General features: G+C 37.7%; 2 protein-coding genes across 2 annotated transcripts in view; both read left to right on the forward strand.

The window, feature by feature from the left end:
• Positions 1-241: 241 nt before the first annotated feature.
• Positions 242-10,283, forward strand: LOC103030869 (uncharacterized). Its single transcript, XM_007245836.4, has 9 exons — positions 242-579; positions 1,740-1,913; positions 2,954-3,111; positions 4,224-4,422; positions 7,153-7,249; positions 7,429-7,600; positions 7,701-7,853; positions 8,594-8,733; positions 10,070-10,283. Exons 1-9 carry the CDS (start codon positions 341-343, stop codon positions 10,133-10,135), a joined length of 1,398 nt encoding a protein of 465 aa, XP_007245898.2. The 5' UTR covers positions 242-340; the 3' UTR covers positions 10,136-10,283.
• Positions 10,284-13,820: 3,537 nt separating this feature from the next.
• fgd1 (FYVE, RhoGEF and PH domain containing 1) overlaps positions 13,821-27,290 on the forward strand; it is a 59,851-nt gene continuing 46,381 nt past the window's right edge. The window contains exon 1 of the mRNA XM_049485871.1: positions 13,821-15,327. Coding sequence (XP_049341828.1) covers positions 15,186-15,327 — 142 coding nt within the window. The 5' untranslated portion in view covers positions 13,821-15,185. The remainder of the gene's footprint in view (positions 15,328-27,290) is intronic.

The following is a 27,290-nucleotide window of genomic DNA, read 5'->3' on the forward strand; positions in this document are numbered from 1 at the left end:
ATATAATTAAAACATGAAAATAAAAAACATTTTATTCAGATACTTTTATTTAGTTTCTATATTTTATCCAGTAGTGACGCTAAACTAGGTCTGGGAGTTTTAAAAAACAATATTAGCATGTGTCACAAAGCCTACCTTCTTTAGGCTCAATTCACTACTTAGGGAGCAAGTGGTTGATTTAGGACACCTCCATAGAAGGTCCTCTTAATTCTCCAATCAGCCTGCACGAAGCTTAATTGGACCGTCGGCTCTGTCTTGATTGGACCGGGGTTTGTGGGCGTGGCTTCCACGCTGTGGTTTTCCCATTACTGAATCCAGGGCCTGTTAGCTGCGGTAAGCCATGCGCGTTGGGGTGCAGTTGTGGTGGTTTGCTGGGGTTTTGCTCGCCGTGGCCGCGGATAAAACCCTGGAGGAGAAGGGCCGGGATGAGCTGCGGAAGGTGCGGGATCTGGCGGTGCAGCCCCGGTACGGGGAGTGCTGGAGCCGGGCTCTGGAGAAGATCCACACGGGCTGCAGGGAGTTCACCGCGGACATGCAGAGCATGATAGCCGTGGCCTTCACCCACTGCCACCTGAGGAGGTCTCAGATTCACCCACCACACACACTTAATAGGACTGATTCGATTATTAATTGATTAATCGACTGATTACTACGGTTAGACGAATAACTAGTGTTTTAAAAATGCCAAACGAGCATCATTAACTACAATACTATGCATAGGTTTTCATCCATTTTCTATACAACTCTATATTTTCACTGTCCAATTAAAAAAAGTGTCTCCTTTTTACAGAAGAGAAAAAAAACCTTCTAAACTTTCAATGGAAGTCAATGTAAAAAGAGTTTATTTCAGTTCAATTTTAAGTATTTCTATTGGTCTGTTCATCAAGAAATTTTTGGCACAGTGGAAGGGACAGTTTGTCTGTTAAAATTATGTAATAAACAAAAAAATTACAAAAATGGATATACTAGTTTTTCATTGGACAGTGACGATACGTTCTATAAAACACTACAATCTTAAAAATAATAATGTTTCATCATTTAATCAGATCACCCTTACCCTGCTTTATTTGATCTGGAATGAAAGCTAAACATGGTTATGTAATGGAAAATAATAGTACAAAATAATGTACAAAATATATATATATTTTTTTATTTTAATGTTCTGAATGAGAGTTTGTATTTTATATATTCACCCACAGTACCACTTAAAGATTTGGATATAATATTCCATAATTTACATTTTGTAGATTGATACTAAAGCCATCCAAACTATGAATAAAAACATATGGAATTATTTAGTAAAGTGATTCTAGATTTAGATGCTTCATATTATTTTACAATGTAGGAAAACATTTGAAAAAGTTTAAACTGGGCCTCTATGTAATAGAAATAAGCACAGATATATCAGCTTTAATTCCTTTTTGGTATCTGAACTGTCAGATTCTGCTCGTTGTGAATGTGAATCAGCGTTACTAGAGCTGCATAGCCTTGGGCTGCTGTGAAGCTAATGATGTATTGTTTATTGTCTGTTTCTGTTTCATTTGATAGTAGCTCTGAGACAAATAAATTGACGTTGATTTATTCAGCTTATTGCTACTGTAATCTAACTCCACCCTAGAGAGCTGACCTGAGAGCTCAGCTTTGTCCTGCCCGTTTAAAAAGACTAAATGCTTTTTATATAACCGCCATACAGTCTGTGTGCTCCAATCAGGTGACTGTTTGATGTTTTTTCATTGTAGGTCCGGACGTAATTTCCCAGAGTGCCCTGAGGGCAGCGATGTTAAAGTCTGCACCCGTGACATGGATCCTGTCGCGTTCAACACCTACACAGAGTTCTTCACCCACGCCCACAGCATCTGCCATTACCTGCAGAGCGAGCAGTGGCAGAATCGGGCAGAAAACACCATCCACAGGTGGGAAAGGGCGATTCTGGGCGAGAGGTCCAGACTCATGGTCATTACCTACTCACTGATTTTAAAGTTGTTTCTTTTTTTTGTGCCTCATCAAGGAAGAAACACTTTCTGTGTAGGACTGGATAACTTTTTTTTTTTTTTTACAATCTCAATATTCTTTAGTTAAATGAACAATTACAATTTTGATTGTTTGTTAGTACATAACTGGAAACACGTTTTGTTTAAGTTTTATATTTGCGTCAGTTTGAGCTGTCAAATGTGTTTATTTTACATTTTAATCTTAAGGGAAGCAAACTCATCAAAACCCAATTAAAATGCTATAAAGCCAATATAAAAACAAAAGTTTAATTTCTCTTCTTTTAAATATAGTTAACAGATCCATTAAACCTTACAATCAGTTGATGAACAACTAGGTGCAAAATTTAACCTTCTTATATTTCATATATATATATATATATATATATGAGTGTTTCTTTCTTTCTTTCTTTCTTTCTTGTTTTGAGAAATTCCTCTATATTCTTTTTCTTTCTTTCTTTCTTTATTTCTTTATTTCTTTCTTTCTTTCTTTCTTTCTTTCTTTCTTGTTTTGAGAGATTCCCCTATATTCTTTCTTTCTTTCTTTCTTTCGGTTTGAGAAATTCCCCTATATGTAAAAGTTAATAATTTTATGATTGCACTAAAACAGCAATTTGATTAATGACTTTATTGATTCAATTATCCTCCCAGCACTATTTTAATGTTATGGTTTTTTTATAGTTATTCAGTAGCGTCACTTAAAAAAAAAAAGGAACTGTAAAGATACTATTTTGGGAAATCTAAGTTCTGGAAAATAGGCTCCTAATATTTTACTAGCTGTATAGAATATCTACTGTTTTGCAAGTATAGATTCCAGTTCCATGTGGCTAAATTTAATGTTGATGAAGGATTATCTTTTTTCGGAATCTATGTTTTATAATTTTTTACAATTTCTAGCTTAATCTGTATTGTAAAAATGCAGCCTCTTTTCCTTAATATATAAACTATAAGCCTCTCTGTGTCAGGTTGACCGAGAATTCAGCCAGTGTGGCCGAGCAGCTGGCGTCCACTCAGAGGATGGCGGAGGATCTTGTAGAGGCCCAGAGCGCAGCCCTCAAATCACAGGAAACCATCCTGCGCAACGGAGAGGAGCTCAAAAACACCCTTCAGGACTCCACAAACGGTGATTTAATCTAGAGGTCCAGGTTCTATTGCACAGTAAAATACCTAAACTCAACAGTAGAAACAGTAAAAAGTTCCAGTGTAACTTTAGGGAAAGGAAGTTGACACACATGTTCATTTTATTGGACTCTCCTTAGTACCAAAAGCTTAATGGCCTATACTTGGGTGTGTTATAGAGGACCACCACCTTCACGATCGATACATAAATACATTTAGACAAAGAGACAAATCACAGACAGACAAATACTCCTAAACTCAGCAGCTATTCTGTATCTTTTATACTTTAAAATCTTAAATGAAACCAGGGGAAAAAAGAAACAAATTATATGAAGTTTTATTATATAATTGTTTTATTATATACGTTTCTGAATTAGTTTATCTGATTTTGGTATTTAAAGGTTTATGCTTGAGTAAAATTAACATTGTTGTTTTATTATATAAACTACAAACAAAATTTGAAGAAAATGCTCTAAAAGAGCTTTTAGACCTTAAATAATGCAAAAAAAAAAAAACGTTCATTTTCATAAAGTTCAGAAATCAATATTGGGTGGAATAATGCTAGTTTTCAATCACATTTTTTTTAGTTTTTTTCTAGTGCTGTATATGGCAGAGAAAAAAGGTCTTGAATTATTAAATTGTGCTTTTTGATTATTTAGAAACTGTCTCTGCCTCTCTTTAACTCACTTTTCTGCAAGTCACTGTTTCTGTGTTTCTGATTATGTTCGGAAATTAAGTTAAGGAATTTGTTTGTGTAGATCTTTGGCTTTCTGTCGCTCTTACAAAACTCTTCCGGATGTGAGGGAACTTCAGTCTTTGGGCTGTTTTTCTCATTTCTAGGAATGTAAGGGTAATAAATTCAGTTATTTTAAACGTTACGTAATGTGTCTCATACTAGCATTTAGTTTTTGCATTTGTTTTTGTACATTTTTAGAAACAGATCTTTTTTTTAATGTAGGCATCAGCTTTAACAAACTTTCAGTTTAATCATGTTAAATGAAGGGGAGAGGGGGGGTTCTGAGTCAGCTGATGTTTTTGTTTTTAATCTTGTAGACATTTTCCGACATTTGGAATTGTTTAAACATTGTGCAATAACCCAGAGGCGTTTCCACGCAGGTCTGAGGGACGTGTTTGCGGAGATGAGGCTTTCCGTGCAGGAGCAGCAGGTGGCGTTTGCGGAAATCTTTAACCGCATGGCTTTTCTCCAGAGTTTCATCATGTCTGAGTCACACACCCTCAGCTCCCTGTTCTACAACGCTCTGGCCTTCTGCGCCTCCTTCCTCCTCACCTCCACTCGCCGCACGTCTGGAGCCAGGTACCACCAGCGGTGCCGAGACGCCACCTTAAGATATTTAGTTTTTTTTTTTTGGAGTAGATTTAATAAATCATTTACTCAGAAAAATGATTTAGGCTTTACCTAATGATAAACATATATTGTTTTTAGATTAGTAGATTTCAATTTTATTTACTAATTTATTTATCTATTATAAAGAAGAAATGAAAAAATATATATGTTTTAGTGTTTTCTTTAACCATCTTCTCTCATAAACTAGAGGTGGGACAATATACTGATATTGTGATACATTGTATTGTTTCAATTGTGTATTGTATCATATTGATTTGTAGCGACAAATATGGATAATTTTATTGAAACTCTCCTTAAAAACTTCTTAAAAATCGCCCAGCAATCTGACTTAGTAAAGGTACTGCTTTATTACACCACGTGGTGGTGCTCATCAAATTAATAGAGTATTGCTATCACCGATATACGTCTGGTGTTTATAAAATAAATTAATTACAATTTAATTGTGTATAAAAATAAGGGGTCACCAAAATGTTTTTTCAAGTGTTTTTCCAACCATTCTAATGAATACATTCATTCATACAGTCATATTTTACTAATCTGAGGAAAATACTGTAGAATCACTGTACATTTACACATTCATTTAAAAATAAAAGTGTTATAATTAAATAAAGCCAAATCAAAGTTTTAATTTTTAAGAGTGTATATTGGAGTTTAAGTTTTAGAATAATTAAATATACTATCTATATTAAGCATGAATAAAATAAAAACAATTTTTAAACAAAGTCACCATACTGGTTCATTCACGTTCATTGAGGTCAGCTGAAATAATTGAGGTCATGTCTGTATATTGTATAATACGTTATCACAATTATTGTGGCCAGCCTACTCACAGCTTTTCTCATCCCTGTATAAAAGTATTGGCAATAGAATTGGACTTTTGACACCATGCCTAATGCCATGTGCCTAATGCAGCGATGTGTCGGCAATTTAAATGATCACTGCAAACGTGCTCACCACTTTTCTGCGTGTGCTTTTAGTTTGTGTGTGCACCGTCACAGTTTTTCCTTGCAGTGCATCCTCTCCACGTTTGTCTCCTTTTTGGTATTGAATTTTGATAACCAGCCCTACAGAATGTTGTTGTGATTTAATACAATATTTTTTTTTTAGTGCTTGCCATTTTACCAGGCTAACATTGATTTATTTTTTATTAAGAATCCAACATTAAAAGCTTTTGTGTTATGAAAGGATTGTGAATGCATTCTTGTGAAATCAGTATAATGACCACAACTAGTAAAATCTATTAGAAATCCTCAGAAAAACTTCTGATGAAACTGATGACTGGATGACTCCGTGTTAGTGAAATCTCTAAATCCGCATCTGAGCAGCCCGAAGCCACCAGCTCTTTATTCTTTATTCTTTTATGAAGGCAGAGATTGTCCCGTCACTCGCCCTGTTCTTTCATTATGATTGGACAGATAAACTGCTACAGCAGGACAATAGCAGCCGACATTAATGCAGTCGCTGCCCACAGGCCGGCTCCCCGGCAAGGTGAAGATCCCCTCAGACTGATCAGTGTTATTGTGGTCCAGCTGTGGACAGTAGAAAACCACAGTGCTGAAATTCTGCATTTTAAAACACCATATTCAACCATATTCAACTCCACTGAGGATGGAGAGTTTGGTAGGTGTATAAATTTGGATTTATTGCTTTTATATATAATACACACATACCAGTCATATGTAAAATCATGCCAAAAACTGAAAAACACAAGAAGTAAGGATCAGATCAACTGGGGTAAAATCAAACAAATCTCTTAATTTCTTAACATTGTTCATTATATTTCAGAAATATGCAAGTTTTCTGAAAGATTTTCTGAAGATTTTTTTTTTGGCAAATACAGGGTTTAGGAAGTAGTTTTAATGTGGAAAAGACTGTTAATAATTTTTTCATTTGGGTTAGAATTGTGGCCTAAAGATGTGAAATTTGTGTCTATTATTTATTTTTTGTTTTACTGCTTCCCTACAATTTATTTGAATCGTATAATTTAAAATACCATCATAGAAAAAAGTAGTAATTGTTTAGAATAATCAGAGAGCATGTACAGTACCAAAAGTTTGGACTAGCCTCATTCAATGTTTTTCTTCATTTCTTATTTAATTAATTTTCTTTATTGTAGAGTAATTAAAGACATGAAAATAATTAAGGGACACATATGGAATAACATAGTAAACAGTAAAACAGTGTTGATACTCCACATTAATCCCCTGATCTAAAGCTGATGAACTGAGATGGTGATTTGAGGTGATTTAATTGGGATGAGCTGGAGCTTCACAGCGTGAAGAAAAAGCAGCAACTATTGTTCAGCACCTCCAGAAACTCCTTCTTTCAAGACGCTGAGAAAACTATTCCAGGTGACTCTCCCTCATGAAGATACTGAGATTAAAATATCAAAATATCAGTGTGCAGATCTGTCCTCCAAGATAAATGTGATACTTCTGGTTTGTTTAACACTTTGTTTAATAAATAATTTAGTATGTGTTCCTGTGTAGCATTAAAATAGTCACCAATAAAAAAATTTACAGTGTAAAAAAAACATATCATACAGAAGGAAAACGCATTGAAAAGAGGTGTGTGCAAACTTTTGACTGGTCCTGGAAATAATGAAATGCATTTTTGTAATCACCTGACAGTACTACTTTTTTATTTTTATTATTATTTAATTCTGTTTTTGTTTTACAGATTGTTCCTGTTTGGACTGGTGGCTCTAAATGTATATTTAGAGAGGCTGATTTGTAGGATGGTGCTGGAAAATGATAATCCAGGTTATCAGCAAATGGTGAGTGTTCATGTATAGCTGCAGAAGTGTGTGTCAGTGTGTGTGTGTGTGTGTGTCTGTGTGTCAGACATAGATTCAGTCTGAATTCTTTCTGCAGTAAACCCTCTGTTCCTGCTGACAGTTCTGAGCTAATCCTAATGCCACTGTCTGCTGCTGCTGCTGCTGCTGCTGTTTTGTAGGAGCGGATTGCTATGCTGGTCGGCCTTCTAAGAAAAGCCATGCTGGTGATTGGCAGCTTTGTTCTATTGTACTTTGCTCTGCGCTTTCGGAACGTGAACAGAGAGAGTCTGGAGATTCTGAAGGAGCTGAAAGAGACCCGCTCCAGTCTTCAGCAGACCTTGAGGAAAGCAGGTATGAGAGTATTTGCTTTTATTATTTTATTTTTTTCGGCTGAATTGTGAATGGGCCTTTACTCTAAACACTTTCTGGAGTTTGCTCTGTTGCTTTCCAGAACGGCTGTCGGGCTCTATGGATATCTGGAAAAGGCCCAGGCAGAAGCAGTGGGATGAAAAGTGGGATCAGGAACAGGAGAGCAGTCTGGTCATCCTGCATCCCTCTGGTGCAGTAGAAGCCACTCTGCCCTCCTTTACTGGCCTTCATAGCAGTGAGTAATAAAGGAACTAGGGGTGTGCCATATATCTTATCAATATCATAACAATAATATCGCAAAATAAATAATATCAAATAAGGTAGATAAGCTATTCGTATTGTGATAACAGCAAAATTAATATTAATAATTAATTAAATATTATTAACTGTATAATATTGCATGCACTAAATATGCAGCACTTTAGTTTTGTACTAGATTTCTGGTGTTGCATTTATTTATTTATTTTTTGTCCCGCTTGTATGTTACACTAAGTAAGTAGTAGTATTAGTGTAACTAAGTTGTATTACTTTAACATTTAATACGTTTAACATAACATGTAGTACAAAAAACAAAGTCTAGGGCAGGTACTGTTTATGAAAGACAAACATTTAGACATTTTTTTTGTTAAATATTTTTTCTACTACATGTATCATATTTATACTAAATTATATATACTAAATTTTATTCTAGGGCAGTAGTATATTTCTCAAAATTAATTTGGTATTTTTGTCACATTGCCAAGAAAATAGTTATTTTCAAAATATACCAAAAAATAAGTAACATCAACTCAGATCTTTCCCTTCAGCTGCTCCCAGTCCAACAACCACTGCATTCGCTACTAGATTTTTGAGATCTTGAATCATTAATAATTCATTTAATGGCCCAATTGATACTGTTTGCTTATTTAATCTTGCTTCATGTTTAATGCTTTTATTTTTTATATATTTATTTTTTTCTTTCGTGTGATCTATTAGGCAGACAGAATGAAAACTTAGCTCCACTGGAAGCTTTAAGCACCCTGGAGATCCCTAAAAGACGACCACGCCGTTCTTCTGGCTCTCGCGGACGCCCCTCCTCCGCACTGGTCTACAGTGTGCTGGTGGAGGACAACCAGGTAAAATGTCTCATCCAAAAAATCCTTGCAGATCTTTTTTCTTTATTGAAAATGAACATGCATACATGCATCTTATTTTTATTTTTTTTTAAATAAATAAATAAAACCTGAACACAGTGTTAAGTATAACTGGGAACCTCTTAATAACCTTCCCCTAAGCGACATGCATACAGCTCTGGGGAAGAAAAAAAAAAGAGACCACTTAAAAATTATGAGATTTTTTTTATTTTATTTTACTGAATTGAAAACTTCTGAAATATAATCAAGAGGAAGATGGATGATCACAAGCCATCAAACCACCAAACTGAACTGCTTGATGTTTGCACCAGGAGTAAAGCAGCATAAAGTTATCCAAAAGCAGTGTGTAAGACTGGTGGAGGAGAACATGATGCCAAGATGCATGAAAACTGTGATTAAAAACCACCAGGGTTATTCCACCAAATATTGATTTCTGAACTCTTAAAACTTTATGAATATGAACTTGTTTTCTTTGCATTATTTGGGGTCTAAAAGTTTTGCATCTTTATTATTTCATTTAATTTCCTGCACATAAATGCTCTAAATGACCGGTTTTATTTGGAATTTGAGAGAAATGTTGTCTGTAGTTCATAGAATAAAACAACAATGTTTATTTCACTCAAACATAAACCTATAAATAACAAAATCAGAGAAACCGATTCAGAAACTGATTCAGTGGTCTCTTAATTTTTATTTTCAGAGCTGTATTACAAAATTAGGGTCTACCCTCCTACACTGCATGCATGTGAGCAAAAAAAATCTTTCCATGTGAATGATCTTGAGAGACATTATTCCACCCCTGCCACAAAAAAAGGCGTAACTTTCAATGCAAGTTAAATTAACAGTGTTTATGTTTTATGGAAAAGAGTTTGAAAGTCGGGAAAAAATGTTAAGTGCTTTATTTTTATTTATTTATTTATTTATTTTATTGTTGGCTGTGTGCTGTGTTTAACTAGAAACCAGTATTTGGCAGCACTTCAGTGCTGCTGGACACTCAGCCCAGTCCCCCATATGGCAGGTCTGGCCATGCTACAGTGGATACGTGGTGGTTTAGGGTTCCTGAATTTCAGCTTGGCCAGCCGGCACATTCCAGACATTCCGGTCTAATTCCCAGGCATTTGGGGAATTCACTTAGCACTCATTCTTCTTCTAAATGTCTTTCAGCTTTACTGTTTACTCCCACGGTTGAGTTTCAGGTGTGGGTTGGTGTTTACAGTTAGTAATCCATTTCTAATGTTCAGCACATACTTTTCGGCACTGCAGCTTTTCTAGACATATTATGATGCTGATCAGGTTTAAATACTTATTCACTCCACAGCCACGGTACAGCCTGAGGAGCAGGAGATCCTTATGTGCTCCACCACCAAAAGATGAAGGAGACTGATTCAGACCACTGGACAACATTTGTCATATGTAGAGACTTTTATTTGACAGTTTTCACTGTTTTGTATGTTTTTTATAAGTATGTTTTAATGCAGATGTGGTGTTATTATTGTAACATTTAATAACTTTAATAAATACTATTTTTGCTACTTGTTTGAGATCACATTTTGGTATAATGAGTAAATCTGGTTTGCTGTTTGGATTTTCCACTACTGGACTTTTAAATAGACTCCCTCAGCAAGACCGCCACCTTCTGGACAAATACTGTCATTGTCCTTTCCTGATGTCAGGTCTCTCCAAACCATCACTGATTGGTGGAAACTTCACTCTAGACCTCAAGCAGTTTGGACTGTGTGTCTCTCCACTCTTCCTCCAGACTCTGCTTCCTTGATTTACAAATAAAATGTAAAATTTACTGATGATCAGTGATGGATTGGAGAGACTGTCATCTGCTGGTGTTGATCCACTATTTTATATCAAGTTACAGCACTTCATGCTTCCCTCTGTTACTGACAACTTTTATTGAGATGCGGATTTCATTTTCCAGCAGGACTTGGCACACTGCCCACACTGCCAAAACTACCAATTGGTCTTATATGATATATTCTAATTTTTCTGAGACACAGATTTTTGGGTTTTCATTGGTTGTAAGCCATAATCATCAACAATAAAAGAAATAAATGCTTAAAATAGATCACTCTGTGTGTAATACATCAATTTAATATATACGTTTTACATTTTGAACTGAATAACTGAAATAAAGTAACTTTTTAATGATTCAATATTTACATTTTTTGAAATGCACAAGTAATTAAACACTGACAGTATCAACAATATGCTTGGAGAAATGTTTATTATTCATCATAATGATTTTTGTGACTGTACAATAAAATATTGTCATATTGCCCACATTGATACACAGGGTGATATAAGGTAAAGTAGCCCACAAAAAAATCCAGCCGTGGCTATATTTGCATAACAGACATTGTGACCCTCAGTTTCCTGGAAAGAAAGCAGGAGTCATTGTGGCCTCACTTTAACAAAAAGAGTGCCTTTAAAGTATTTTAGGAATTCTTTTTCTGAGGTGTTTTGTTTTGTTTTTTGACATTATTTAAAAAAGACAACATTTTGCCCCCCTCCAAGGCCAGATTTTACTACAAACGTCATCCAGACTATGAAGAAGCACACAAGGGAATCATGTAGTAACTGAATATTGTTAAACAAATCAAAATACTTTAGGTGCTCTTATCTTAGGAGCTGTTAACTTGTGGTTTCTGAGTCTGGTAACTCTGATAAAACATATCCTGTACAACAGAGGGAACTCTTGATTATTCTTTTTGGGGTGGTCCTAATGAGAGCCAGTTTCATCATAATGTTTTTGATGGTGTTTGTGACTGTTGATTTATTTATTTATTTTTTTTCATTACTTAGTTGAGTAATTCTTGCCATAATATAGATTAAAACGTTACTCATATAGAGCTATTCATTGTATTCCTGTAACTCTACCTCTTCACAACTTTATAATTGATGCTCTCAAACATTAACATTAAGAGGTAAGAAATTGAAGTAGTTAATTATTTTAGCTTTTAACTTAAATCTATTCCAGGTGACTCTACCTCATAAAGCTGATTGAGAAAAGGCCAAGATGTGCAAAACTTAAAAGCTAAATAATTATTTTTTTTTTCATAGTTTGGATGCCTTTAGTATTTAGAAATGTTAAAATAATGAAATAAAACACAAACTTTAAGGTGTCCAAATTTTTGACTGGTACTGTATGTTAATTTGTCACCTGTCTGCTTTCATGTTGTCTACAAAAAATGACAAAGGTTTTTTCACCATTTTAAGATGGTACAGAGCTTGTCTGTTCCTGTGAGCAGGATGTTGTATGTTTAGTGGGTTCATGTATTTTACTGCATGGCTTTTTGAAGAGTTTAGTTTGGCCAGAGACAGGGTGTAATCTACTTATGGGATATCAGCCATGTGTCATAAACCTTGTACATCCACTATGACCTCTTCACCCCACACACACATACACATTCATACCTAGTAACTCATATGATAGAAGGAATGATGGACTGCATGCGGTTAATAATGCTTACTCAACCTGTATGAATTTGGCTCAGTATAAACATTTACGGGAAAACCTACAGATTCCAATTAATCGTTCTCCCACACCATCCTGGGAGAGATGGAAGAAGCTGGAGGTTTGTGTTGCCTTGTTGGTATGTTGTAATGGTGCTCCATTTCTGTGAGGCCAGTCATACAGTAGGTCCTAAACCAGCTACTTCTGATCTCCATATCTTATTTGTTAGTAATGCATCTTGGATTCCTCTGGTGCTTTGGGACTCCTGTGCTTTCTAGGGTCTTCTAAAGGTTTTTCAACACACCTGAGCTAGGAAACTGATATGAATGTGTAAATATGTAAAAATGATTTATTATCGCAAGTGGACCTACATGTGCCTGAGTAAGGGATGTTTATTGGCAAGAGCATGTTGATATGCATTACAAATCAGGGATTTGATACAGGGGTCCCTGTATCACATTAATGGTTTGTGGACCATTGAGGAACAGAGTGAGAAAAGGCTAATACAAACAGAAGGACTATCATCAATTTATAGAACTATAACAAAAGGGTGGTCATAATGTTATGCTTGATGGACTGTGTGTCTCTCCACTCTTCCTCCAGATTTGGTCCTTTTGATTTCCAAATGAAATGTAAAATTTACTGATAATCAGTGATGGTTTGGAGAGACATGTCATCTGCTGGTGTTGATCCACTGTGTTTTATTATCAAGTCTAAAGTCAGCGCAGTTTTGTTTTCCCGGAAAATCTTACAGCACTTCATGCTTCCCTCTGCTACTGACAACTTTTATGGTGAGGTGGATTTTATTTTCCAGCAGGACTTGGCACACTGCCCTCACTGTCAAAAGTAGCAATTGGTCTTATGTAATATTCTAAATTTCTGAGACGCTGATTTTTGGGTTTTCATTGGCTGTAAGCCATAATCGTCAACAATAAAAGAAATAAACACTTAGATATAAATAGATCACTGTGTGTAATACAGAATATTATTTCAATTATATTATAATTTCTGTGATGCACTAGTATATAGTGCAGCCCATACATTTGCAGAATGCTTACAAGGTTGCATAAAACGACATGAATTTAATTTAATGTCTCCCAGAGTCCCCCAGATATCCTGTTCCCATAAATGTTTGTTATTTCTTGAGTTCATTCTTCCAGTTTGAGCTACTGGAGCAATCTGGGTCAGATTGGAGGAGTCCATGACCTTTTCTGCTGCTGTTTACAGCCTCCCCCCTGTCCTCCCTGCCCTCCCTGTTGGGCTAAAAGTTTAATTCATGTAATGTAAACCATCAAGCCCAATTAGAAGATCCCATAAAAACGTGTGCTTTTCAGATATGTGTTTTTGGGGAGTGAGGGAAAAAGAAAGAGGGAGAAATTCAAATCCTGCTAACGTTTTTCTTCGCCTCAGATTTCAAGCCCAAACCCGACAGACAGGGGAAAAAACCCAAATGAGAAACAGACTTTGGGAAAAGTGGAGATGGTGGTGTTTTGAGGAGGAGGAGGAGGAAGAAGAAGAGGAGGAGAGGGGGGTTGAGCTGAGAGCTGAGAACTGAGACTTGGTTTCATATGTCGACCAAGTAATGCTCTCTCTCTCTCTCTCTCTCTCTCTCTCTCTCTCTCACACACACACACACACACTCACTCACTCTCACACAGGAGCAGCGAAAAAAGAAGGGAGCCAGGAAGAAAAAGAGGAGGAGGAGAAAAGGCACAGAGAGAAAAAGAGGGAGAAGGGGGGTTAGGTTTATCGTCTTTTAGACTCCACACATCTGACAACCGTACTGTCGAGGGTTTTTACTTCAGTTCACACGTATAACTTCATCTACAGTGGATCTGTAACCGGTGTAAACTGAGGGAAAATGCTGCAGCTGGATTATTTAAGGAGACTCTTCAGCTTCTGGATGCTTAAAGCGGTAAAACCGAGGAATTGAGCGCAGAAACGAAGCGGTTGGAGGATTTTTTTTGTGTGTAAGAAGCTGAGTGAGCACATTTTGAGGAGCTTTCTGGCTTTCTAAGGGAAACAGACTGAACGGCGACGGGAATGGCCAAAGCTGACTTCAACTTTTACACGTTTTTGAACAAATACAGCGCGTATATTGAATGAACAGTTAATTGGGATACGCGACAAGACGATGGATTACGGGTTTTTTTGTAGTTTCTGTTTAATTCTGGGTAATTTCACGACTTTCTCGAATTCTGCTGAGATGGCAGTGATCTGCTAACTAAATAGGCTTGTTTAAATAGCTGTAGTACTTTTTCCACTCATTGTCTTGTTTTGGTTTTTTTTCTTCCTCCTTTTTGGGTTAATGCTACTTTATAATAGCGTTTTTACAGTACCACAGTTAGTTAACTAACCTAAAGATGAGAGAAAATAACGTTAGCTATAGATACGAAACAATAGAAACGCAACTTTAAGAAGCTTTTATTGTTTTTTTTTTTTTTCGTTTCGTAGCACCTGGAATAGAACATAAAATAGAGACGTTTTGTTGTGTATGTACTTTTAAACAAAGGATTAAGTTAGCGTATAGCGTGTAGTCGTTTTACTTTAAGCTAAATAACTAACTAGCTTGTTAACAAAGAAAGGTGGTATAAATTATTGAAGTGAAAAAAGAAAAAGAATATGATAGAGTAAGACATATAGCTAATTTAAGTCAATGGTAACGTTACTAAAATGTATAGATAACAAACATACTCTCTTTTTTTTTAATAACAACAAAACCTAAGCCAACAACAGCACCGTTATGCAGGCTTCACTTTACTTTTAACGTTAACCCACTCATCATTTTTAAACTAGGTAGCTACTAAATGACCCAGAATTAAATAAGCTGCTCTTTGATGGAGTTTTCCAGCACTCGAAGGCACTTGGATTTGATTTTTGCTCTGGGCAGCAGCCTGGGAGATAATAATCCCCCTTCCAGCTCGCTACAACCCACCGTGTCCCGCCTCCAGGCTGAGGGCGAGCAGGCATGCAGCTGAACCGGCCGAGGAGCGCCCTTGTCGGCTACGCGGAGAGCCACGCGTCCTTCTCCAGCCAGTTCAAAACCATGCGCTTCTCCTACCACATCAGCGGGGGGCTGCCGAGCCCTCAGCCGGCTCTACGCCGGAGAGGTGAGTCCTGCGCTGGGTCACTGGGTCGGCACGTCTCGGTGCTGCCTGTAAGTGGCTGCTTGGTTTTCTTCATGATTGTCTTTTTTTGTTAGTGGAGCTGAAAGGATGAATTAATGCTTTGGAAGTGTGTCCTTGCCTGCTGAAGCTTGGAGATGAATCATTCATCTGATTGCTGATCCAGTTTATATGCACAGCATGTGTCTGCATGTTCTTCTGTCAAGGGCACTGAATGAGAGAGAGAAGCTTGTGTTATTGTGTGGATGAATGTTGTTCTTGTATAAATTCAGCAATGCCACTCTGGGCATGGGGTCAGGAATGATTAATTAGTCAGTCTTTTCTGCTTTATGCTTTGATTGGATCCAGTGCATATATAGTTAGTTCATTAGGGCATTGGCGTAGGAACCGGGGGGGATGTCCCACCCAATATTAGAAACAGGTGGATTTGTCCCCCCCAAAAATGAAATAGTTTCGCTCAGCTCAGTCGTACTGTTAATGAAGAGACCGACCGCTAAGCGCTGGGAAACCAATCACGGTGCCGGTTCAGGGAGAAAGTCCCGCCTTTCAGGAGAAACAGCCAATCAGCTCGCTGGTCTTGCGAGAAGAGTTTTAATGGGATAAAGATGTAAATAAAGATGTTTTAATTGGAGGCACCTTTCCCATATTTCCCATTGAACAGGGTCAGCAATTTGACTATGTGGTAAAGTATTTCTGAATAATGAAAAATGATCATGTCTGTTCTCATCTACATTGGTTAAATCCAATGGAAATTATATGCTTCCCCTCACAAAAGGTCATTCATATATTTGGACATGATATTTTTATTTCGTAATTGGTCATTCAGTGTATGTTGTGCACCATTCAAGATGCTTTCATTGTATGCACAGATATTATATTATCTAAACATGTTGGTGAATGTCTGAATGCAGAACTAATTATTGCCAAGAGTTTAGGTATACCTTATATCCGTATCTGGAAGAATGCCATCTCCTTTATCATCTCCTTTGATTAAATCCAATTGCAATGATCTGTTACCCCTAAAATGACTGGCCATACTTGGGCAACCCATTGGACTGTGCAGTATATGTTGTTCATCGTCCATGATGCATTAATTGGAGGCACTTTTCCCCCATTGAAAAGGGTCAGAAATTTGACTATCAGGTTGGGTATTTCTGAATAATTGAAAGAATATTATATCCGTTCTCATCTGCATTGGTTAAATCCAATGGAAAAATATATGCTACCCCTCAACCAATGGTCATATATGTACATGATATTTTGATTTATAAATTGGTCATACAGTATATGTTGTAAACCATTCAAAATGCATTTTCATTTGAAGAACAGCCATTATATTAGTTGAACATCTAGATAAATTGTTATTTTCCTATTGGACTGGGTCAGCAATACAACCATTTGCTATAGATAGATGGTTTTTCAAAAACTGAATAAACCACAATGGTTTCTTTGAATTTAAAGGACACTAAAAGAGGGAAAATTACCTTTTGACCCCCGGACAGTGTTCAGAATAGGACAACAGGGTCAAATAAGAAAGGCATTTGCTTGTGTCTTCAATATTGTGTAAATCATTTTTTTATTTTAATTAAAGTAATGAATTTGTTGACATGGGCATCAATATTACCGCAGGTAATCAAAATGATTGGAAAACCTCATTCTCTCAATCTGAATCTGAGTGTCGTGGTACTATTCGTGCATTTCAAGGAAAGTTAAAATATATTTACTGTAGGCGATGTCCCCTCAGTGAAAGCTGACAGTATGTCCAGTACATTAGGTCTTCAAGAGTCATCTTAAGTCATACTGATGTGATTTGTAAATCTAATCACTGGGGCACCAGAACAGGGTCGTGATGGCATTCACATGGTCCTCTGCTCACAATTTAAGGACACCGACAAAATCCTTGGAACGGAACAGCATTGTCCCTGTGCTACTCTTCACTACTGTGCCATGTTTGTACTTGTGTATGTGTGTGTGTGTGTGTGTTTCTTTGAGACTGTCAGTGTGGGGTATTTGCTCAAGCAGTGTGCTGTGAAATCCAATTAAACTCCAGAGAATGGAGCATGCGTCCGAGATGCGTCTGTGCTGACCAGCAGATACAGAGAGTTGCCTGTCACAATATGAGCCGGTGCTTTGCTCCAGTGGATTGCTGCAGTGGAAGAAGAAGCCATTTATTTCCTGGGTGCAGGGCTTTTCTGTAATTTGCCTGTAGAAATTATGGCCTATTGATTCGAGGATGTGTGCACAGAGCGCATGTAACACAGGGCTCTACATTTAGACACTTAGCTAAACCTGCACTGTTAATTATACATTAATCACTGTTGTGATTTGCTGCCTCTATAATCAGTTAATAGCATGTTAAAACCAGTCTATTCCGCTTGGAGGAATGGCTGTGTGCAGTGTGTAGGCACGGAGTAGATTCAACACAAAGCATTATGTTTGCATACATGTTTACAGACATATGGGGTACCAATGGTTGAACATCTAGATAAAATTGTTATGTTCCTATAAGAGAGGGTCAGCAATGCAACCATTTGCTATAGATAGCTTTAGTTTTTCAAAAACTGAATGAACTACCATGGTTCATGATATTGGAATATCATGAAATATTGAAATATTGGAAATATCACTTTTATTGAAACATTTTTATTTTACAATATTATTATATCGCAATATTATCTGTCAATAAATATCGCAATATACAATGACTATAATCTCCAGCAGAGCTAAAGTATGAACAATAGAGGATCAAAATACCAATTTTGCAGCTGCTGGCCATTAAAAAACTATAGGATTATCTCGCCAGGGGAGCCCACACAATGACTTAATCCTCCTCAGACCCCTCAAATTAGATCAATCTCTATAGCCAGCCATCAGTATTGGGGAGCGGGTTAATCTGTTGTTGTTCCAAAAACATTTTGATCCTCATCACTTAAGATGAAGCATAGGCACCGTGCCAAACGGGGTCAATGCGTCTTTTTGTCCTCAAAGTGAAAGCCTGAATCCCTGAGCCCATATTGGCACACTTTACCCCTAAATCCTATATTTACTATGGGACTAATGGTCAGATATAGGCTTGAGTGTGAGATCAGTGTTGATGGGTTTCATGTCGATTTACGTGCAGATAATGTGTTTTCAGTTGGTGCTCTGTTTTTAAAGAGGCTTTGGGTTTTATTTTTCTATTCAGCTGCGACTCCAGTCCAGATATTGCACACTCTGTTCATGACCACCCACCACACATTCACACTTTCACCCATTTGGAAGTATTTACTTGCCTTTTTCTCACTGAAGTGGATGGGGTTGATATTGGAAACAGATCCTAAATCCAAAATATTGTTTAATACCAAATAACCACTCAATTATTTCCAGATTTTAGAGTTTTAGGTATCCAGTTGCTTACTAAGACCTGTGTAATCTAGAAGGGCAACTATCAAAACAGTACCTCTGGAAGTAAACACTGTATTGATGATTTCAGAAAATATAGTTGGACTACACCACAGTATTTCACATTTCCATTATTTAATATACTGTATTTTTTTGCACTATTTGGTGCGCTGGATTGTAAGGTGCATTATGCAACACTAGTAAGGAACAGGGGTGTCACCATGTTTTTTTTTCTAATTCAGCATAAAACTGTAATAAAATAAATAAATAAATAAAGTCGAACAAGTGCTGGATGTTAATCTACACAGATTTCTCTCCTGAAACCTGTTATTTGGGTAAGTAAAGCATTTCTGTTTATTTACAGTAAGCTTAGATCTCCAGATTTCCACAAAGGCTGTGTGCAGCAGCATTAGCATTAGTAGCTAACTGATTCGTCCCACATAGCTTGTTTTACCGTAGTAAACACGCAGTCCAGTATACTCACCTCTGAACGGTGAAAGAGATTAGCTTGAGCTTGGTTAGCGGGTAATGCTAATGCTGCTCCAGCAGTGCTAGCCCGGGTTTTCAGCAGGCTACAGGCCGATAATACTCACCTTTGAATGGCAAAAGAGCTGGCGCTTTTATACTGCCCCAGCCCCGGTGCTGGAGAACTAAACTGAAAGTCCTGTATAACGTTGTACTTCAGTGGAGTGGCTTTACTGTTCCTTACAGCCTGGCTGGTAAAATTCATACATAAGGCGCACTGGACTATAAGGCTGAAAATTTTAGGAAAAAATTAAAGATTTTAAGTGCACCCTGTAGATGGAAAAATACAAGTTCACAAAGAGCAGATGTATAAACAGCACAGTAAAACTAAATAGGGTCCAGTATCCAGGAACTCACTAATAGTTTATAACACTTTTTATCACTAAATTTAAAAACAAAATGGCATGAACCACCAACTGTCACCAACCTTTACCATGTACCATGTTTCATTAAAAGTTGAACATAGTGGCATTGTAAAAATCATTAAAACGCTGCTGCTCTTGTGACATTTCCTCCTGCTCAGATTCTGTTTTGCTTGGGTGAAGGAGTCCGGCTGGAATGTGTGTGAGGGATTCTTGGTGGATCGGTAATGTTGTGCAGAATCTTGGACATGTCTCCTGTTAAATGGGTGTATCGCTGTTAAACGACCTTGCTCAAACCGAAGCCACGACTCCCTTGGTTTTTGTCACATGGCTTTTTGAGAGACTCTGTAAAACTCTGCAAAGTGTAAACAAAGCTTATCTCCTCCCCCTGATGGAAATGATGGGTGAAATTCTGAGAGAGAGAGAGAGAGAGAGAGAGAAGTAGCTGGGCCTCCTTCAGACCAGTGCAAACGGCAGCTTGCTCACAGTTGTTTAAGTGTGTGGAGATTATGACAGCTCGGAACTGAGGGGAGTTAGTTCATTGGTCCGTTGCCAGTCGCGTCTTGGATGAGCAGGAAGTCTGTCTGGCCGTGTGAGGAGAATAACACTGGTGTGAATGAATCAGACCCTCTGGAGAGCTCTGAAGTGCTGTTATGCCCACAGAGCACAATCTGTGTGTCCATATATAGGGCAGGAATGAAAGGGGCAGTCTCAGCACTGGACTGGCTGGCTGGCTCTAAACTACAACTTACTTTTGGAAGTCCCTCTGTGTAAACCCGGCCCGAGCTCCTGACCCTTCCGTCTCTTTTATAAATATTTCTAAATCGAGCGAAGAGGGTAGAGGGACTGTGTGGCTTTAAGCCGTGGCACTCTGACCCAGCATTCCTGTATAAACACCAGCAGTCTAATTCTAATTCTATTTATTTTAGAATGATTAGTACTAGGGCTGTGTATTGGCAAGACTTGGCAATTCAATATCACAGTATATCATGTGTTGCTTTACTGTAAGGAAGGTGATATATTGTGTTTGTGTATTGTGAAGAACAGTAAAATAATGATTCTGATTTTGTTTTTGCTTATTTTTTGTCCATTTTTATTGGTTGTTACAGTAATACAAACCAAAATATTGCAATACAATGATATTTGGATATTTTCTTACACTACTATTTCGAACTGGAACAGCTAAACTGGGTGAAACAGTATAAAATAGGCAGAATGTTCTAAAATAGTGTGAACTGAAGATGATTCCACAACAGAACAGTTTTAATTGGGGTTGATCCAAAACAGTATGAATGGAGTGAAGAGTTCTACGTGAGAGTTCTTCCTAATTGGGTTAATTTGGCTCCTCTTGCCCACTTTGCAAATGTACAAAGTATTTCTTATTAGCATCTTTTTAGCATCTTCCCAAAGTCTAATATATATCTGCTGAATTTCTCCACTACCACCCTACTTTGGATATAGAATGGATGGGTCTAAAAGTGGGTAAGGCTGACATCATCAGAACCATGTCCAAAACGTAATACTGCTCTTCAAACTAAACTCACCATCCCCACTGTGAAACGTGGTGGTGGAGGCATCATGCTGTGGGATGCTTTTTTTTTCAGCAGGGACAGGGAAGCTGGTCAGAGTTGATGGGAAGATAGATGGAGCTAAATACAGGACAATCATGGAGGAAAAGCTGTTAGATTCTGCAAAAGACTTGAGACTGGGAAGAAGATTCACCTTCCAGCAAGACGATGACCCTAAACATACATAAACATATGACCCCCAGCCCCATTTTCTCACAATGTTTCTCAGCTGTACATCCTCCAGCACTACTAGTGATGCCACAACTAGGGCTGTGACGATAATTTTATTACCGCAATACCGCGGTTATGGGACGTCACCGCGGTGATGAGCTCATTACCGTCATTACCGCATTTTTTTATGGCTGTCAAATCTGATTGACTGCGTTTTGAGCGGTAGTAAAATGCTCCATATAAGCACAACTGTGGTGAATTCAGTATTAATATGTCAAGTGTAAGTCCTACACTATAGGGCTGTGCAATATATCAAATATATTTTGATCGCGATAGATATTGGTGTCAAACGATCTCAAAATTCATAATATCGAATATAAAATTTTTTGTCATTTATCTGTGCTGCCGCTGCACTGGCGCGGCAGCGAATGGGTTAAGCAAAACGCTGTGCGTGGTACTCATTGAGGTCAGAACAGCTCTGGAGTCTCCTGCTCACTTCGTCTCCATTGAGGCTGCTGAAGAGAGTGAAGATTAGCAGCACTAATATTGGCTCGGAAATGGAAGCTACAGGGCAGGCTCAGTAAGTTGAGAAAAAAGGAAGAAAAAGACTCAGAACAGAAGAGAATCATCTGCAAGATTTGCCGGAAAGTGGTGTCTGCACCTCTCGCCAACACATCAAACTAATTCACCCACCTCAAGGTAAACCATAGAGCCATGTAAGGTGTTCCGTGGTCACATTTTGAGAAAGTAAAATATATTAATTCATTGTCTGGCTGTTCTGCGTGAGCTCCGCGGAGAACGCGCGGCATTGCGCCTCAGTCTTGGTAAAAATAGTAAGGTTGGTTGAAGTGCAGTTCAAACAGCAAAGCAATGATATAAAACTATAACCACCATCTTTACTGAAATGTTGTTATCTGACCAAGTCTGAGGTAAAATGCGCTGCGCCTTGTCTCTTTCACAGCACGCGGAACTGAGTTCAGAACCGCTACAAATATAACCATATAAAACTCAGTTCAGATAAATAAACTTCAGATGAGTAAGGACACGTAAAGTGAAACAAACATTGTCAAACATAAAGGACAGGTTTCTATTATTTTAAAATGGAACTAATGTCTTTTTTTTGGTCGGTTGTCTCTTGCGAGCCGATTTCTTAACGTCACGACATTTTAATCAACATATTATATGACGCGGGTCCCGTCAGGATATCTTGCGGCACAGACAGAACTGAATTGTTATTGGCGGGAACAGGAGTTTAATCAATCCAGATGATGTGGGAGCACATTAATAAATAGTTAAGAAAATTGTAATAATCACGCAGTGATTCTCATGCACGCAACAAAAAAACCCTAAGCACAAAAAAGGAGCGGAGAATGGACCGACACGCGCACACACACACCGATTTTTTTTGTAATGTGGTAAGAAACGTGACCGCACTATTCAGCGCGGTTTTAATAAATATATATTTTTTTAATTTTAAGCACTAAATGTAATTTAGGACCGCGGGGCAGGTGCGGCAAAACTGTGTATGTGGCGGGCTGATGCGGGATTAAAAGAAGGATTTTTTTTGCGGAACGGTAACGGGACAAAAAAGAAATTATGTCTGAATTAATTTCCTCCAATCGAATATAATTTAACATGGTTTAAGAATATAAAATAATTTATAAACAAACGAAATATTTAATATTGAGCTAATAGCCCAAGTGCAAAAATACAAAATCTGTAATACTCTGCACTGCACAATTCAAACGAAATAGCCGTAACGCAGCTGCGCTCCTGCCCTGCGATGCAGCCGAAGCCTGGTGTGAGGCAGCAGAAATTCTGGGGTGAAAACTACATAACTACACAACATAAGGAGACATAATGCACTCCAAATATTCAGGAGGGAAGTGAAATAAATGATACTGTACAGATATAATCTGTATCTAGTAGATATTTAATGAGAAATAAGAAGAGTGTGAATAAAAAAAAAAAACAGACGCCTATCACAGACTTCTTGAGCCTTGAGCCCGAACGGCCCGAGGAAAGGGGTGAGAAATAAATTTTTTTCGGGGCCGGGGGTCAGTGGAAAATTTTGCTGTGGATTAATTCGTCTTTTTTTTTTAAACGAATATTAGAATATTCACTACCAATTACTGCCGAATATCCTGAGCTCAAAACCTCTATTCGGGCCAGCCCTAAAATAGATCTATGGATGGAGAAGGGGGAGGCGGACAAGCTCCTCCTTCAAAAAGTCTGCTCGGAAAAAGACAGGTTAGCTGTACAATGACGAATTATACAGGCAGCATATGTTCACTTGTTATGCTGTATTTATGGTTTATGTAGAGGTTGTATGTAGGCTGTATGGTTTGAAGAATAAAGATTTGTTACCAATAAATTTGTGGTGTTTTTTTTTTTTTTTTTTTTGGGGGGGGGGGGGGGGTGGTTTGGGGTCTCGCGGTTAACCGCAATATCGCGGTGATGCGTTAGTTTTTTACCGCGGTTATAAAAAATCAATACCGCCCCAGCCCTAGCCACAACACAAGGAGGGTGAAGACTAGCACACGCCTCCTTTGACACATGTGCAGTCTGACTCCGCCTCTTTTTGAACTGCTTCTGATGCAGTATCACTGAGTAGCGCTACAATGCTCTCGGAGGAAAGCGCAGTGACTTGGTTCTGATACATCAGCTCACAGACGCAGCCTTGTGCTGATCAACATCACCTTAGGAGAGATGAGGGGAAAAACGCCATCTACTTTACCCACCAAGAGAGAGAGCAAGGCCAGTTGTGCTCTCTCAGGGCAACAGCAGGTGATGGCAAGCTGCATGACCGGGATTCGACCAAGCTTAAGATTATACAAAAAAATCTCTCTCTCTCTATATATATAGATAAATGTTTTCTCATGGGCTTTAAGGATGAACAGAGCAAATGTCAAAAAACATTCTATAATGCTGTGAACCTGTTATTGTTCAGCAGTACATTTTGAGTATTTTGAGCATTTTCCATTATGGGAGAGACATATTTTTCCCAGTATACATTGTGACTATGGCCTTGGTTCAGCCTCACGGTGGCGTTTGATGTAGAGTGGTCGTAACCTCGTCTTGTGCAGCGAGTATCACATGCTGAGTCAGATGGTCTTAAACATCAATAGTCGCAAGCTAAGCAATATAGATTCACTGAGTGATGTGGTGGCTTTTAAATTCAGGACTAAATACGACTAGGTCGTATTTTCTTTTTCTGCACATGGATTCACTGCAGGAGCTCTGGGACTTATCCCTGCTTTGGCAGCCTTGGTGACAAATTGGAATTTTGAGTCGCTTGCCTAATTCCTGCAGCCGGCGAGAAGGCTGTGCTGACCTCGGGCTTTGGAACAGTGGAGACGGAACTATGCCTTTAAATCCGTAGACATACCCTTTAAGAAGTTTATAAACGCCCCTGTAGTCATATAAAAGCCATCTGGCTGAGAGATTAGATTACATGGAAGTGGCTGTTTCTATTCTGTGTGTGTGTGTGTGTGTGTGTGTGTGTGTAAGAGAGAGAGAGAAATAGGAAGTTGTGTGTTTGTAGGTCATTGGTTTTTCACTGATTATCCATAACCCTTCATGAGCTGTCGGATGAATATCTTTTAGTGGGGTCTCTAAGAAAATTTGTGTTAAATACACAGATCAGCCATTACATTAAAACCACCTGCCTAATAGTGCGTAATTTCCTCTCGTCCTTTCAGAACAGCTCTTCCCCTTTGAAGCATTGACCCGTTAAGACCTCTGAAGGTGTCCTGTGGTATCTGACACCAGTACATTAGTAGGAGATCTAGTAAGTTGTCTTGTAATTTGTGAGGTGGGTCCTCTGCGATCACATCAGTAAGCCTTGGATGCACATGACCGGTTGTCTGGTCTCCAGTTCACTGATTTTCCATCGACTTCAAGGAAATCATCTTCAAGGACAGACTGTTCGCTTGCTGCCTAATATGTAGTAGATCCCATTCCTTAACATATTATAAAAGAACTAGATAATCACTTCATTATTGAAAGATTTTAAGTTAAAGAAGACAAAAAAAATACAATCTGTTTGATTATAAACACTCTGCGAGTTAAAATAGTTCCACTGCTGCTCTGTTTCTAGCTGTGATGTTTGGCTTGTAAGCGCTGTATCATTGCTAGGTAACCTGTATTTGGTGGAGTAATACATGGAGAGCTTCAGTTACAGTGCATTACCGGCTGATAACGGCACTTATAGAGCGTCTCTCAGCCAATCACATCGCAGGGTTGGAACTAACTGTGATATATTGGGGTACACTGAAGGATGCTACACACACCTAACACAAACCGGCAGCCATACTCTTAACCGGAAACCATCCTTCCATCTGGAGGACTGCATCAGGCACTAAGGGCCAATCCATATCTGGCCACACAACCACACACATTCACACTCTAAGGCAATTTGGCTGTGCAATTAAGAATATCCTATACAATCCAATGTCCCAATACTTGTGTCTATGCTATGTAGTGTATCATACAGTTACAGAAATCTGTGTCCGAACAGCATGTCTAATAACAACCCTTCATCATTTATGAGTAGAAATGTTAATGTTATATCTACACATTGGGACTGTCACACCTGTAATTGCATTCATACTCAGATATAAATGGCTTCAGGTGGTGAAAACATCTCATTACCATTCCATTTATGATGTTTTGATTTCTCGGCCTTGCAGAACCTTCCACAGGTTTCACTTCATTTCTGGAGAGATATGCTATATCATCACTGGGCAAATAGGCAGAATTTAATGGAGCAATTACAACCTGTATTGATAAGACGTAAGTGAACTGTTTCTCTTGAAAATGTGGGAAGTCATGCTGATTACTGGCTCCCAGCTGTTCTTATTTTGATTAAGATCTACACTTTATCAGCAGAGACACTTAATCCAGCAGAGCGCTTTAAAATGAAGGTAAAAAATGAAATGTGTTTTAGCACATACTTTTGTTTGTCTGCACTATATTCATTCCCGCAGTGTCTTTATTTTGTTTTATTGTAGGTATTATTATACTGGGGATAATATAATAGATTGAATGATGTATTATGAATTCACAGATGATGAGGAGAAAAAAATTAAATAATATAAAGAACAATCTTTCAGTAAGAATTATGGATGAAAGCAATACAAAAGCAAATTAGAGCTATAAAATGTCAGGAATGTTAAAATAAATTTAAGGAAAAATCGTATATAGGTTTGAGTTGATCTATAGTATTAACAGGTCTGTGATTAATATATTGCTCTTCATCGATTCCATTTGTTTTGGAAGCTGAAGTCTACAGCAATAAAGCAGTACTTGACATTTAGAGAGCATTTTTTCTGTATTTTCCTTTGGTGAATACTTCAGCATGGTAAGTGTAAAGAAAAAAATACTTTTATACAATTGTATTAATCTGTTTTTTACAGTATTGCTATTTTTCAGCTTGACATATGGATTAAACTCTAGTACTATGATCTAGATATCTTTATTTTATAGTCATATCTATTAAAATATATTAAATATACTATAAATAAGTAGTTTGCATAATATAAAAAAAATCGCTTTATATATGTGCTAGTTCCTTTCTGAAACCCAAGGAGCAACAGTGACATTAATCAACAAAAAAGCTAATAACACACATACAGTGCTTTTGCAGGCAGGCAGGGTAGAAAACTTCTAAGACTCTGAGAGTGTGAGAAAAATCCCAAGAGGACTCTGCATGCAGCATGGGAGGGATTTAAAATGCAATTTAAGTTTAATTTAACAATAATTCTGAAGCAACACGAAACAAGGGAGAGTGCAATTATTAGCTAGTGCTTTTTGGATACGCTTTTATATTGGAAAATTTAATCTCACACAGTATATTTAAACATGAAACAAAAGTGGTAGTAACATCATAATATTCTGTTAAATCTAAATCAAGCTTTGCGGTCAACAAATCTAGGCTAGT

Source organism: Astyanax mexicanus, chromosome 12, assembly GCF_023375975.1.
Source record: "Astyanax mexicanus isolate ESR-SI-001 chromosome 12, AstMex3_surface, whole genome shotgun sequence".
Lineage (NCBI taxonomy): Eukaryota > Metazoa > Chordata > Actinopteri > Characiformes > Acestrorhamphidae > Astyanax > Astyanax mexicanus.